Raw genomic sequence first — 16,130 nt, forward strand, 5'->3', positions numbered from 1 at the left:
TCTGAACCTTCTGGGAGAAGATTCCTGTTTGGATTGACCACTGACATTGGAGAGAAAACGGGCGCTACACACTACCTTCTGCTCCTGGGAAGTGCAGTTACAGCGCTTTTGCATGTTTCTGCACAGTGCTGCACTTCTGTGAGATGTCAAAGTGCAGCATATTTGAGTCTTTTGCTGACAACTCTATCGCCTTTGTTCTCACATGACTGGAGTACACTGGGTTCAGATATATCCGTATACATTTAAAATGTAGTCTCAAATCAATATGCTGAAAACTCCCTCACTTCCAGCTAAGTCTTAAAGAAGCAGAGTAAAGAGCCAAAGTGGCACACGAGGCAGACACACTCACACAAGCTGGCATAATCTTTTAACTCACATCTCATCATCAGAATTTGCTCTATAATTCAAAGCTTAAAAAGACACAAGATATTTTTAAATTGAAACAACCAAAAATGAAGAGCAAATCCAGTTGAGAAATGCCATAATTCAAATCACATTATATTTTCAGGAGAGTATCTCAGAGAAGCAGACCAATCTGAAAGTTAAATATAGGATGGCAGATTGCCAACTCTGTTAAGCATACTTGAGGGGGATTTCTGTTATACCCTTATATAACTAATATTCACACTATTAGACCGATCTGCTATTAAAAAAAAAAAAAAGGACAAAAATAATAACTTTCTCCTGTGCACAACAAAGGGACATTTTTAGTTAAAGAAGGGGTAGGAACCTAGAACATTAATGCAAAGAAATTGATTCATTTTTAAAAGCTTGACTGTATTCCTTTCTATGTCAAAAATAAAGAAATGCCAGAGTTTTCCCCCATTCTTAACAAAATTGTCCCCATCTTACCACTCATTCTGAATTTCTCTTATTGCTTTTTTCCATCAGTTCCTGCTCTTCCCCCTAATTTTTCAATCCACTGAAGCAATTCCTGGCGATTATAACACAGCCCCATAAGTCAGCACTGGCAGAGAGGATACATCCAACAGCTGCTATAACCTTGCACCTCACAAAGACTTCACCTGCAAGGGCTCTGCTGCTTTCATCCTGGCTCCCACTCTTCTTACTCTCTCTCCGTCTAGCACAGCACTGCTTCCAGCAGGGAAGGCCAGTAAGCACTTCCTCCACAGAGCCAGCACAGCTGCCACTGTGCTCTCTGGACCAGCCAGAAGAGGCTGCCCTGACAGCAGAGTGGAAAGAATGCTTCAGCAGAGGGAAAACAAACCTTCTCAGTCTGACATCCTGGGCCACTCTAGCCAGGGACTAGTGGCAGATGATAGGAACTGGGCTAGTCTCAATGAAGGGCTTTCTACACTATTCGCCTACATGTCATCCAGGAGCATAGAGATCATGTTTTGCATATCTGCAAAAATACTACTTTCTTAGATTACTGACTGAATGAAACTACATTACGCTGATCAAGCAAGAGCCACTACTCCCCAGAATGCAGGAGTGTGAGATTTATATGTGTATACATACAGAGATACACATGTATACTTGTACACATGTATAAATACAGTACGTATACATTTTGTTTTAGGAATAACAAAGCAAATACAATTATTTCACATCTCCAGAAGGGAAGGAATACAAGAGAAGAGAGACAAAATTTTGATTAGTTCTAATTAAACCAGAAACATCAAGTTGCCCAATTACGTTCCCATCAGCATTCTCTTTTTCTGTCAACACACAATATTATATTCATGAGCTGCCTGATTGCGCACACAGTATTCCACATTATATAAGAGTAGAAGAATGTGAAAAACCCATTACCAACAATCAATTCATTGTATGAGTTCATACGCAGATTCCCCAGAATTTCCTACCGTTCTAATTGCTGTAGGGATTCCAGATTCATCCACTGGGCCAATTCCTGCATAATGTGGAGCTTTAATGACTGTAATTTTTTTTTCTTCCTCTAAGGATTTACAGATTGGTATTGTACTGGTGGTGCTGCTGCTGCCAACATGTTGCGAGTATGTCTCTGTGGACTCTGTAAAGATAACATGAGAGAAGGCAATTACGCTGTCCAATTTCACCGTGGTTTGCAAAAATGCAAAAATGGATAATAATTTTGAGAAACATATTCATATGTAGCACTTCATAAAGTGATCACCTGAGCTGGGACTGAACCATAATCTTATTTATGGCTATCTAGCTCAGATCTTGGTAGATTAGATTGCAGTCACTTTTTTTGCTGCAACTTGCTTGGGAAAAGAAAAAAAAAAAAATAAGAAAAAACCCACAAACCCAGCAAAATATACTGAGAAATAATAGGAGTAAAACCTTGTTGCTGTAAAACAAAATTGCACCTTATCTATCCATCCTTTGAAATAATGAGAGAATTTCAAAACTTCCCCTTCACAAAATTTAGCAGAATATATAATAATATATATATAGAAAATTACCATTAGGTCAGCACAGCAACAGATTTCAATCAGATCTCCAGAACAATCTTTGTGATGTGTTTAGAAACAAAGATTAAAAAAAAAAACAAAACAAAACAGAGCAAATTTCTGTGTGCAATTTTCACCCCTTCAGGTTACTCTGGTCTGTATAAATATCACTTTACATCATCCAGAGAATTGGCACTCAGCAACTCATCACTCAGAGCAACCTGATGATGCACTCATTTTCAGTGAATCTGCAGACTGCTGTGGTTCACAGTAATTGGCAATATGCCTAGCTCTCTTCCCTAAACCTTCCTTTAAAATTAAGGAAACTAATGTGTCACTATTACCATCTCTTTATAAAATCCAGAGAGAGTAATTCATTTAACAAAAAACAAACAAACAAACAAAAAACTACCCATCTTTCTGCTGGGATGCATCACAAGGCAATTGTTGCTGCGTGTAGGAAGAAGAGCCCTGCTCCTTCAGGCAGTATGTTTCAGTAAATCAGAGAGCTGCTATGACAAAGCAAGTTTTTTTTGTACTGTGCAAGCACAGGTACAGTGCCTGAAAGACATGTCTACTGCAGCATAAATGAATGGAAGGAATAAAAATAAACATTCTGACACTACTGGTGAAGATTATGATTTAACATGATTATTCTCAAGCAAAATATTTGAATTGTAATATAAATCAGTGAAAGAAGCTCTGGTGACTGAAAGTCCTAATTTTAATTTGAATGTTTTGCCCATTGCTACTGCGGAGATTTGGCATGACTGTTTCAGCTGTTTATTCAAGTCTGAAGTCCTGCAAATAATCCAGTGCTACACATATATGGCGAGGGGCAACTCTACGTGGCACACGTCTAAATATTTGGGCCTTTTTCCCAAAATGCATGATGTTAAATTTAGAAAACATTTGGTATTTGATCCCTCATTCTTTGTAGATGGCCTCAAACTAAGGCCATCAGTGGGATTTTACATGAGCAAGGAAAATGAAATCAGAGTGTTACTGTGGAAAACAGAACTTAAGCATCATACAAGAGTAAAAATCATGGGAAAACACATTCCTGATATATCCAAAACAATACTGATATATCTTAAGTTCAACAAACTGGAAGCAATCAAAGAATGTAGCACTTGAGTACATGGAAAAACTCATGTATGCAGTTTTAAGACCTGGATAGCAGCATTTTTCTCTAAGCTGTGAGTCTCAGTGCCAGAACTGCCACCTAATTTCTCTGCCTGCACAACAAAAAAAGTAAACTCCTGGATCATAATCAGATTGTTTTACACGTATACTCTTATCTGAATCTGCAAACTCTGGCAGAAAAAGAAGCAGTAAATGATCGTACTGGCAAAACTAGATTATATTGGCAAAGCTCCTTTGTGAGGCTAATCATGCAAGCATTTAAGGAAAAAAAACAACACCACAACAATGACCTACAAAAATACATAAGTAAATTATAAATTGAGATGACTTGAGGTGTTTAAAAGCTCAGGGCCACCCCTTTGTTGGCAGTATTTCAACTGAAGCTTGCAGAGGTTGTGGGAAGAAGCAATGCACAAAACTGGTCTTTAGCTTCTTAAAGAGAGCAAAGGAAACAGGCTCTGCAGGTTGAGCTGTTTCTATATATGCTCCCTTTTCCTCAGGAAAGCAAGTGGAAAAGTGGCAAGAGGTCACTCTCATAAACATAAGGATGAGTAATAAAACTTAAAAGTAACTCCAGTTCAGGAACTATTACATCTAACAGTAAATTCTATTATCTTTTGCATTTACCTCCTAAGGAGATGAATAGATAATATCTCTATTATAATGTGATGCCCTTTGCCATTGTTTGCAATTTTGGCCACATAAATTGGAATATGTTGTGTAGTGTATAAAGCAAATATTCTGTGCAAGGCTTACCCATCATCCTGCCATGCTGCATGATAACAAGGTTGGAATTGAGAGAAGCTGGTGGAGAGTAAGCGGAAGAAGGGGAAAAAGGCCTTTGAAAGTGACTCACTGGGCTGGCAGCAGTGCCAGAGTTCCCATTCACTGTGATCTGAGCCTGAGAGAGACAAAAAAAAAATCCCATTAAATGACACACAAAGCCCTCTGAATGCCATCCCAAACAAAAAGTAATGTAAGACTGTCATCCACGCAACAGTTACCACTTGTCAGGTATCATTATGGCATCTGCATTCTCTGTAATACAAAACACATCACCCGTGGAGCAGAATGCGTTCTTTTTGTACACCTTGTATATATACACACCTTGTACCTCCCCCCTTCGCTCCTTGTATGTGCAGCCTGTGAAGCATGATGATGATGGGAGGAGGCAGATGGGGCAGAGTCTAGGCAATAAAACTGAACTGTATAAACAAGATCTGACGTCGGTATAAAATGGAGATGGCAATAAAAATTCCTCTCATCACGTGATGACAAAGGCTGCCTGCCATAGGTCACTCACTCCAACAGACACAGAATCATAGAATCATAGAATTGCTCAGGTTGGAAAAGACCTTAAAGATCATCGAGTCCAACCATGACCTAACCATACTACCCTCATAATCCTCTGCTAAATCATGTCCCTCAGCACCACATCCAAATGGTTTTTAAACACATCCAGGGATGGTGACTCCACCACCTCCCTGGGGAGCCTATTCCAGTGCTTAACAACCCTTTCTGTAAAGAAGTTTTTCCTGATATCCAACCTAAACTTACTCTGGCACAACTTGAGGCCATAATGTTCCCATGATCCGCATGCACCACCCCTGTTGATATTAATGATACTTCCGAGCAGACTGAATGGAAAAGTCTCATTACAAGTAGCTAAATTGAGTGAGCCATAGCTTCTTTAAAAAATAGTTTGGAATCCCTGCACCTGGGCTGTAGTACTTCTACGGGGAGCATTGAAGGAATCAGACCAGAGATACCAAGAAAGCATATGGAGTGAAATAGGAGAGCAGTGAAAAGAGAGGGAAGCTTTCTATCACATCTCTTCAAGTAGATCTCTGTTTTAAATCTGAACAAAATCATGAGTGCTATAACCTCCTTAGTTAAATTAAACTGAGCAGAAGACCTAAAACAACATAAGCATTCCAAATGAGGCTCTTTGAATACTGCAAATGTAAAACAGGAGACTATTTGAAGCAGCAAAGCATAAGTAAATCCCGTATTAAAAGACACATTATCATTGCATTTAAAAATGAAATGGTTCATGACCTCTCGTATAGATGCTTGTTTTGGAGACTAGTAATTTGAATTTTTTAAACATCTCAGCCCCCAGTAGCTAGTTGAGTGAAACCAAATGAATTTCTGTAAAAGTATCATGAAAACATGATGTACAGAAGTAGCTGATGGACATCTGTCATAAGTGCAAATGTGGAATGTCCAAATATGATATTTCTGAATTTGGTTTTAGAGAGGATAGCAGCTCAAATAGTATAATTTCTTAGTTCTTAATGGCTTTCCCTTTAAAGAAAGTTTCCATTGTGGTCACTACTGAATTTATATATCTGAAGCATCTTGCACTGCTGGGAAGATTAATTATAGGTCTGTTTTGAGAAGTTTCAAGTTGCTTTTGATACTGATGCTGTTTCTTTTTGGGGGATCAGCTATAAAACCTTTACGCCTGAGATCTCACTAGGGCCTCAAGAATAAACAAATCTCCTCAAATTGGATATGTTTTTGAAAGTGTGGCTCCAGCTTATGTGGTGGATGGCACACCACTATGCTGCTTTTATTGTTCTCAGTGGTTTTCATCTACACAGTGAATCAATGTCTTCTTTGAGAATGAAGATCATTCAAGTATCATTACAGGAACAAAGCTACTAGCAGCATGTTTGCATGTGCCACCTGCTTGTCTCTCATCTTCTCATTTCATAGATGCACAGCCATCTAGCCCTCCTCTACAGAGGAATGAAACAAAGATCTTTTGCAATGCAGAGGTCTGCCTTGCCAGTAGTTTAATCTCACTATGGGGCTCTTTGGATTGTTTAAGGATCGTTATCTTTTGGTGGGAGACTCATCCATTCTGTGTGAATTTAGTAGTGAAACATGTTCACTTGTCTAGTCATATCTAGAAGAGAAAGTGGTGGCCAAGGTAATAATAGATATCTCTACGGGAAACTATTCAAAAAAAGGAAAAAGAGAAGGATTGTTCACTTTGGCTTACAAGTAAAATACAAACATAGGGATTGTTTTTGATGCAGGTTAGAAGAAAATACAGATGTTCCAGGCTTTCCATAACTCATCCTATGGTGATTTTGCCTTATTAACATACACCCCTCTATATTGATCATGGTATCTTTCATTACAACAACTGGACAGCATGCAGATTAACATCATTGACTGTTCTTAAAATTTTAGGTTTCAAAGATGTGTCAACAATCACAGCATTTATATGCCTGATATTTTTTTAAACAGCAGTCACTGAACTGACTACAGGTCATTGACTCTATCTGCACGTTTGGGCTCAACTACATTTTAGAAAACATATATGAAATGTAAAAAATTATACACTCTGTTCTTTTTCAGAATTTTAAGTGCTACATTTAGACTGGAAAAGGATAGCATGCTGAAGTATTCGTACAAAGTTGAAATGCTGTTGTTACACAGTATAACTTTGGTCTCAGAACATTTCTCAGTTTTGTAGTCCAGCAACAAATTGCTCACTCTAAATGAAAACTCTGTTCTGACTCATTTTGGTCATGCAAATAATCTCAAAAGAAATAAAAAGTGATCTGGATTTGACCTAAATTCAACACATTTTTTCTACCCATATCTGAGTGTACTAAGGTACAGAATAGTGAACATATACAGAAATCGCAATTGTATGCTGCTATTTTCCTTGAGTTAGATAAGAGAAAAGTAACTGGACACTTGAAGGCTAGAAACTTATTTCTGAAGTTCACTCCTGTAAGAAACAGTATTTAAGAGAGGGAAAGGTCAGTTAAAGGAGAGAAAAACAGCTTCATGCAGTCAGTGGTCATGGCTGGGGGAAAAAATGTGTTAAGAATTGCCAACATTTACTACAAATTTACAGGGTATACTAATGAAATCTTTACCCTGCTATAAGCCAAAAAAATGGTGGCAGCCAACAGGCTACACCTCCACAAACCTGTAAGACACTACTTTAAACAAATCTCTCCAAAATTTACAGATCACTTACTTCCATTGCATTTGGAATGGATATTTATTGAATTTACTCTCATTTCTTGTAAGCAAAATGTTTGATGCACCTTGGATAAAAACATGGATGTGCAAGAACTTCATACCATTTTCCTGTCTACTACCAAATCTGATATGCAAATTATTTGTTTAAACAACTGTTACAAGGCATACTTCAGACTGTGAACACAGAAAACAGAATACTTGTTTATGTAATGGGTTAACAGACAAGTTTGAATTCTTTTCCCCTTTGACAACCTGCGAACAAAATGGAGCAGGAAAAAAGGAAGGATAATTACATTGGAAGTGGCGGCAGTGTTGGTTAAGGTGGTGCCATCTGACACAGCAGACATCTGGCTCAAGGTTGGGGAAGGTGTTTCAGAGCAGTCAGTAGTATCATAGCTACAAGTCTGCAGCTCATCTAGAATGACTGTGGAGGACTCACTCATTGTGCGGGAGGAGCACTCACTCATGGCAGAATCTGTGCTTACAGAGGCTGTTTCGCTCTTGTGGATAGTATTTTCAGAAGCTAGGAACGGGCATTTATATGAAAATTGTGAAAGGGTTGGGGTTTTATAAAAGCGTGAAAAATCATCAAGCGTTGGCAAAGAATATGGTACTAGATGGGTGCCACTGTCTGGTGAGAAAGAGGCTCTGTTAACTGGTACCACAGGAGGAGGAAGAGGCAGTGGAGAAGCTTCTGTTGTTGTTTGTCTGTGTGTCTGTGTAGCATTTACCTCCATCACAGGGGCAGTTACTTTCTGGTTTCCAAGCTGAGATTTGAGGAAAAAAAAATAAGAAAGAAACAGATTACCAAATGAATAACTTTTTTTCCCTTTGCCTCTTGTTGCGTGTAGGAGAATTACAAAAGGGTAAGTTTTTTCAGCAGCCCTAGGAAGTTCATATTCACATGGATTAGGAAATAGATCAACGACACTCTACGTTAAAGAACAAAAACATGAAGGAAATTAATGTATCAAATACTATTGGAAGCAATGCCAGAAACCATAGTGCATTGGGGATGAACATTCCATATATTGCATAATGTATTCCATAATTAATAACACTATTAAAAATAAATGAGGCTTCTGTTTATAAAAGGAAAAAGGCATCTGCAAGTCTGATCTCCATTAATGTTGCTCCTTTTTTTTTTTTTTTTTTTTTTGTCAAAATACAGGTATCATTTTGAAATTAATATTAAGGTGTAGATGGGTAGGACCACAAGCTAAAAAGAAGTGCTAGTATTGAATGTTCACATGACCTGTAAGATTGTCTATTTATTTATTTTTGCCTCTTTTGACTGAATACATCTTCTCCACTGCCTCACTGATAAAAATGTTTGGAAGACCTTAGAATTTCCAAGCACTCTGGAAGCACCCTGTCAGCCTACTGGATAAGGAATAAATATAGTTGCTTTTTCAACATTAGAGAACTATAGGATTGTTAGGGTATTTGATATAAATTTGAGGAAGGATAAGGGTTGGGAACACAAGTACAGGACAGGGATGATTTAACACTGAAACAAAGCACACCTAGCTGGCTTCAGCATCATTCCTTAGAAGAACTTGTGAATATCCTCATGAGAGTGCTTCTGAGAATTACCACATTACAAACTTTATATTCTGATATTTCATATCAGACACAGGCACAGTGTTTAAAACTGCCCTGAACCTAGCTTTTTGTATCTGTAACTTGTTTTTGAATTAAAGGTATGAGAAAAGCATGCTGGTACCCAATCTTTGGTAGTTGTACAATTTTTTCTATACTACGTATCAGCCACAAACTATCCATATCCAGTTTTGGAAATATATCAAAATGCTGCCTACTTCAGCACAGAGCTGACAAGTTCTGGAATAGCTGCAGTGAAAGAACGTTTGGGATTTTGATTTATTTAAAACAGAGGGCACTGAGACGCCATATACAGCAATTACAACTTCAAAAAGCAACATTTACTCACAAATACCACATTATTACTGATAACATTAGTATTTTTTTTTCTGTGCTTGACATATGCAGATGTCTTTAATCATTAAAATGTTCTAAATCATCAGATTTGGCATTTTAATCCACAATCTGAAACTATCTTTTAAAGTCTTTATAGAAGACTTGGAATGTAATTCAGATTACGCTACTTATAAGAGGTCACTGGGGATCCAGTCCCGTAATTCTTGCTGAGATCAACTAAAAATTATAGAAATAATCTTACTGAGGTCAACAGGACCATTTCCTCTGAAAGAGCATTTCAGAAATGATTTTAAAGCACATCTAAGAGATACCCATCACTTCTTTCAAAGGTTCAGAAGAATTTGTTTGGCATTATTGGATCTATAAGGTACATAAAGATAGCCAGAACTTGCTGGCAAAATTAGAAGTTAAAACATTAAGAAACAAAAGCCTGCAGTTGAACACCTTAAAATTTAAACCTTATTCATACTAATGTTTGAAATCTACAGCATAAAAAATAAAAATAATTTTAAAAAATCCATACAGTAAGTCTGAAGGCTACATCTTATTTAGAAAAGTCAATTATTGAGTGGATAACTGTGAAAGGAAATACTGTTTTTAGAGATAACTATTTTGCCACTGGAAACTTCAAAAGAACAACAGAATACTATCAAATTATCGCAGAAAGCAATCACATACACATGCAAAACAGCTGCTTATACAGCAAAATTATCAGGGCTTAAGTTATCTGCATTTATGTACTCATATAAGAAACAGTAATTTCACCCTTAGACACATAAAGGGAAAATAGAAAGATGCTTCATTATGGATTTCATCATCCAAGTCACAGTTCAGTATCTCCAGCAAAAGACATGAATCAAGAAATAATGAGGCGAAGCCAGCATGAAACTGAAGTTCTTGACATAGATGTCCTCTCTGCATCCCGAGAGGAAAAAATGCATATCACTGAGCTAAAATATCTAAGTTGATCACTGAACTGCTGAAACAAAAAGCAACTGTACATAATCAATAAACCTAGTAAACTTTCTGGCTTCAAACAGATGATTTAGCTGCATGCTTGAGAAAAGTAGGGATGGACAACACAAGGAAAGATATTCAGGGTGCATCCAGAGAGCAAGTGAAACTGAATTCTTAAAGAATTAAATTCATTGTTCTTGGCAAATTATAGCTAATTTATAGCTGAGATATGTTTTTAAATAGAATATAACATGGGTGGCAGGAATACAGCAATTCCAGATTTTGATTCCCAACATGAAGATTCTCAGCTTTGTAGAATAAAACTGAAATATTCTGACTGACTCCAGAATTCTGTCATAGATACAGTCATCACTTGATCTCTCTCAACATGGAGTGTTGGTAAACACTAAATAACATATATTTAGCTACTACTAAATCCATATTTCTCATCACTGTGAAGAATACGAGAAAGACAAGGCTGAATGCCTTTTAAAAAACAATCTTTTACTACCTGTTCCATCTTGTTTAGGTTTGTTATTTTTATAGCCCAAGAAATGGTAGAAGAAGTCAGGTGGATTACTGGCCGAACAATTCATTTTATCAATTAGAAAGATGAAAAATTAGACTACATAATTCACTTGGGCTATGGAGCAACATTTGAGAGATAAATATCAACACAGTCTTGAAGTCAATTGAAGGTCTCAAGCAGAGCTTTCAATTCAGAAACATTTACCTTCCATCAAATACTAGAATGTCAGGCCTGAAACTTTCAGTTTCCACCTGATTCACATAAAGTAGATGTCCCTATTATAAACTTCATCTGTCATTTTAATTCAAGATTTGTGGACTAGTGCAAGGTTACTAATGACACTAAAGCACTGGCCTTGCTTCAACAATCAAGACACAGATAGGGAGGATGAGTGAGTAAATTCATTTTGTTAATGCATAGCAGAGTTTAGTAATCAACATTCAAATTACACTCATACACTTATACAAATGGGTAAAAATACCTCTAAGATGATGTCAAAATCTTGAAACTGATGCTGCAAGTTACATTCATGTGTCCATTTTTACTAACTAATCCTCTTATTCTAAACTCAATGTGTGGAGGTGATTCAGCCCTTGTGCAAAACAGTTTTACAGAAGAGAAAAGGAAAATTATGTGCTTGTTTTTCTTTGCTTGCCATCTGTCCCTGAGACATTGAAACCTGTCTCCTCACCCTCAACAATACTCAGTACATCATCAAGAGCTACCAAACAGTATCTGTATTAGATAAAGCTTTTCAGTAAAAATAGTGAATTACAGGTTTATTTTCATAGATTCATTTATCTACAGCTATGGGGCTGGCCAAATAAACACTTTCATAAACATTTAGCCTTTACTTATCCATGACATTGGTGCTAAACTAAGACTTCAGTCATCTGTGGAATTCAAGAAAACAGAACAAATGTTTTGCATCTTCAGTTCTAGCAGTATCTAGAGCAAGATAGCACTCATGAACGTGGGCAGAAAATGAAGATTAAAAATACAAGGTGTTTATGTCAGAAGAAGCAGCTCAGAGTTTAAAATCTTCGCTTATTAGAAATGTGGATAATGAAACTTATGCTGTCTCATACTAACAAGCACTGATTTCTCTGTTGAAAGAGATTGGGATATTTCTCTCACATTTGCAGTACAGCACAAAGTGGCAGGATCTCACAAGGCTTTAAGTGATATTAAAAAAAAAAACAACAACAAAAACACAACCCACAATACGAGCAATTTCAATGCTTCTCTTTTCACACATGCTTTTAAGGGGTTTAACCCCTCTCTGAGTAGGAGTGTGTGTAAAATGTCACTTGGTGAGTCATACCACACTTCTGCTTGCTCCTGAAGTTCCAGTAGATGAAAGGAAATGCAAACAGAAGAACAGATATAACAAGAGAAATTAAAGAATAATGAAAGAATAATGAAAATGTCCATGAACTTGTTGAGCTGGCTGAATCTTTGTGTACTTTGGCACTATCATATAGATTTACACGTGCCACACACACATAGGTACCCCACACATGCATAGCATTTCTCCACTTCCATTGCAAGAACCCACTGGCTCCATGTTTGGATCCTGATATGGTATATAAACATACCAATGTTTAGAATTTATCTCAGTTTTGAACATCAAGGATGATGTCAGCTGAATTTTGCAGGCAAGCAAAGAATAAATGGATGCAGCTTGAAGTGCTATGTTCCTTGATGATCTCTGTGATCTGCTCAATTTTTTGTTATTTTATTCAAAAAATCCCAGTTGCCAAATTTCTGATTGTTTTTTCCCAGACACTGAGAATACAGGAAAATAAGTGTAGAATTGTCAAACAAGTCACAACTACTTTTGACATTTGTCAGCCTATTGTAAAACAAAAATAAGTTCTAAAATAAAAAGAATTGCAAATTGTATTTTGACTTCTAAAATTCTAATAAAAAAGCTAGAAGATAACTTATTTGTGATCATTTGGATCATTAGAGTTTGAGTATTACTTTGGATGTTAAAAAAGGCATTTTTCCTAATAAGCGTTAGCTGTTGTATTACCACTTTTGTTTGAGAGAAGCTGATTTATTTGAGAATATACAAAGCACCACATTGTTAACAGGACAAACAACTATTTTTAAGTGAAAAGAAAACATACAAATGCTCAAGTTACACTGGCTACACCCACATCAGTTCCACAGTATGATGGCTTCTCTCAATGCTTGTGTTTTCAAAGGCTTGCAAGCCTCTATAATAAGTCCTATAATTTTTGGGCCTATTCCAGCTACCATAAAAATATTGTGCTCAGCCTTGTTGTTTCTGACATGATTTCTTTATTGTGAGTCTTGAACAGAAAACACTTAATAGTGAACTGGCTCTTTTCAAGGACAAAGCAACTTGTTTTTCCTTAAGTACTCTAAATAATGCATATTTCAATAGAATAGTTTTGACAATAGTTTTATCTTTAATCTCAAGAAGGACAAATTTCACTGCAAGTCTTATGTGGTTCCAGTGGTTAATGGAATGGTTAATTCAAAAACAGCACTGCAGATTGTTGACCAATAATTTCACAGAGCTTTGCTCAGATCAAAATTCCCACTTCAACTTGAAGAAGAAAATTGACACATTACAAATTGTTCAACTATTCTATAGCTAACGCAGAAACTTTTGGCTTCCACAGTAAAGACCTGATTGAGCATGATGCTTTCAAAGAACAATTGACACAGTGCTGTCAATGGGCTTCAAGTTTGCATGATTGTGCCACGTTACTTCAAAGTAGACACACTGATGTTGGCAAAACTTGACAAACACAAATATGCTGTGATGTGATCCTGGCTCAGACTAAGCTGTGAGGCAGATATGCTTAGATCTACAGCAATCCCTACCAACTATCTGAAGGGCTTTCAAACTCAGGCAACCTAGTACACTGGTAATTAACTTCTAAAAAAGAAAATTCTTAATGTGACTAAGTAGTGCAGAGAAGAAAGTTTATCCATAGATTTTTTTAATTTATTTTTTATTTTTTGCAAGTACATATTTCTATCGTATTATTCCTTCCAGGCCTACTTTACCTGATTAATTAACTTTCAGAATGGTAATAAACCCTGCTAACTCTACTAGTCCTAGAAAGCTTTTTCCATCCGATCTAACACCTAGCTATCTGCCCTCTGGACTACATGTCAATCTTTTAGTATAGCCTGTAGTTCCTCAGCAGCCTAGTATGACTCTTATCCACTGCAACCAACAATCATGAGAACTTATTTTTTAATCCTTGAACATGTTTTATTACTGTTCATCAAAAAATGCTAATATCCCTTCCCTTCCTAGTACTGCATCTGATCTAGCTACTCTAAGAGGACCATAACCAAGAAATAAGGAAAAGTGCTGTCTGTCAACTACTGCAGATTTGATTAAGATTTTTGAATATATATATTTTTTCCCCATTATGTACCAGGATTACTAGAGATGTTTTAAAAAATTGTGCCTTTAAGGTAACAAATAATAATAGACAAGAGCGATACAGGCTGCTTGTCATAATTTGTATCACTGGTGCATAGGAAAATACATTCACAAGAGAAATCTGGGCTCACTCCCAAAGGTGATTTAAAAAAAAAAAAAAAAAGATTATTTGACATGTATATGAAAAGTGATCCTCCTATTATTACTTACTACGATGCTTGATAGCATCTCTTCATACACAAGATAGAGTTGCTTCTGTGAGACGGCTGGCTTGTTTTTGCTATACTACCTGCTTGATATCCACATTTCTCCTGGATGAGATCAGTACTGAATTTTCATCTCAGTAGGCACAGGGTATGCAGGAAACAGAAGGATTTTGAAATGTTTTGCCTTGATGTGTGGAGGTGGTTGACTTAAAAGACTTAACCAACCACACAGGACACTTAGAAGACAGCAAGGACTGCCCTGCTGAAAACACTTAGAAAATTATTTGGTGGGCCTAGGAAACTGCCAGAGTTGCATTTACAGAAAAAAAAAAAAACAACAACCACCACCATTTCCTACCCATATGCTATCCTTCTACAGCACCTATGTCAACACAGTGTTTTAATGATGCAACCTCTCAACCTACAATTCACTAATTTCCTATTGTGCATTTGCACTCCATAAAGTGCTCACAGAGGAACAAGGAAGTCTACTTTCCAGCTCAGTTGCCTTTTCTTTTTTTTATTTTTTGGGTACAATATACTTCCAAAAACTATGTTTTGCTCAGTTCTAGTTTGATTCATGTGACAGGTAGTTTTACCCAGAAAACAGAAAGTCTAACTTTGATAATGTAAGTATAACTAAAGAGAGTTAAGTGATTCATGAATGATCTAAAATAAAAGATGGAAAAATTAAATATACCACATGGCACTCTGCAGCCTGTGAAGAAGGAAGAACTGTAGACTTTTGTCCCACATCCTTTGAAGACATCTTTGAAGTGTCTGGAGAAATACTAGGTGGATGTTCTTGGGTTTCAGGCTCTGCATTATTGTCAGGGGTGGGAGCTATCTGAATGGAAAGAGATGCTGTGTGTATCTCAGACATTGGGTTACAGGCAGGTGAGACAGGCCTTTGTGAAAATATTGGCACTTCGACAGGCTTGAGCTGTTGCTGTATATTACAGTGAACACCACTTGCTGGGTCTTGTGTCCGGGTTAATTTAAGGGTAGATACCCTCCGCTTTTGAGACTGCTGCGTTTGGCCTTGATGGAGAGTGGCACTAATACCAGCTACTGTGCTTGTGCCTACACTGGAGGTAGTGGTCAGTGGTCTAGTGATTGTTTGTACATACGACACATTCGTGTTAGATATCTGAGAAGATATTATCTTCTGGGCAGACTTCTCGTTAGTGTAATAGCCAGTATGTGAAGGAGGGTGTTTAGCTGGCCCAGTTGTTACCGTCTGGAGATTAATTGCATTTTTGTGATTAGTTACTCTTGCTTTCTGAAAGCTTTCTTTTCTAGGAGGTGGCAGAGGTGCCTTATTTGCCAAAATCATCCACACACAACAAAATAACATTGAAGAAGAAACAGAAAGAAAGTAAATGTTAGCAGGAGATATACTGTAGTTTGAATTCTATCTTTAAATAAAGAAACTAAGACCTAAGGCTTTTACTCAAGATTGTTAATACAATGGAAAACAGAACAAC

The 16,130-nt window shown here is 37.0% G+C and overlaps 1 protein-coding gene across 34 annotated transcripts in view; it reads right to left on the bottom strand.

Moving 5' to 3' along the window:
• SORBS2 (sorbin and SH3 domain containing 2) overlaps positions 1–16,130 on the bottom strand; it is a 153,224-nt gene that overhangs the window by 55,362 nt on the left and 81,732 nt on the right. For 19 of the 34 annotated variants that reach the window (XM_085222981.1, XM_085222992.1, XM_085222984.1 and 16 more), the window contains 4 exons: positions 15,344–15,961; positions 7,850–8,323; positions 4,302–4,446; positions 1,830–1,996 (listed from right to left, as the gene is read on the bottom strand). In XM_085222981.1, coding sequence (XP_085079107.1) covers positions 1,830–1,996; positions 4,302–4,446; positions 7,850–8,323; positions 15,344–15,961 — 1,404 coding nt within the window. The remainder of the gene's footprint in view (positions 1–1,829; positions 1,997–4,301; positions 4,447–7,849; positions 8,324–15,343; positions 15,962–16,130) is intronic. The other 15 variants (XM_085222997.1, XM_085223005.1, XM_085222996.1 and 12 more) reach the window with 7 other exon arrangements.

The sequence above is a fragment of the Meleagris gallopavo genome, chromosome 4 (genome assembly GCF_905368555.1).
Source record: "Meleagris gallopavo chromosome 4, MGAL_WU_HG_1.1, whole genome shotgun sequence".
Taxonomy (NCBI): domain Eukaryota; kingdom Metazoa; phylum Chordata; class Aves; order Galliformes; family Phasianidae; genus Meleagris; species Meleagris gallopavo.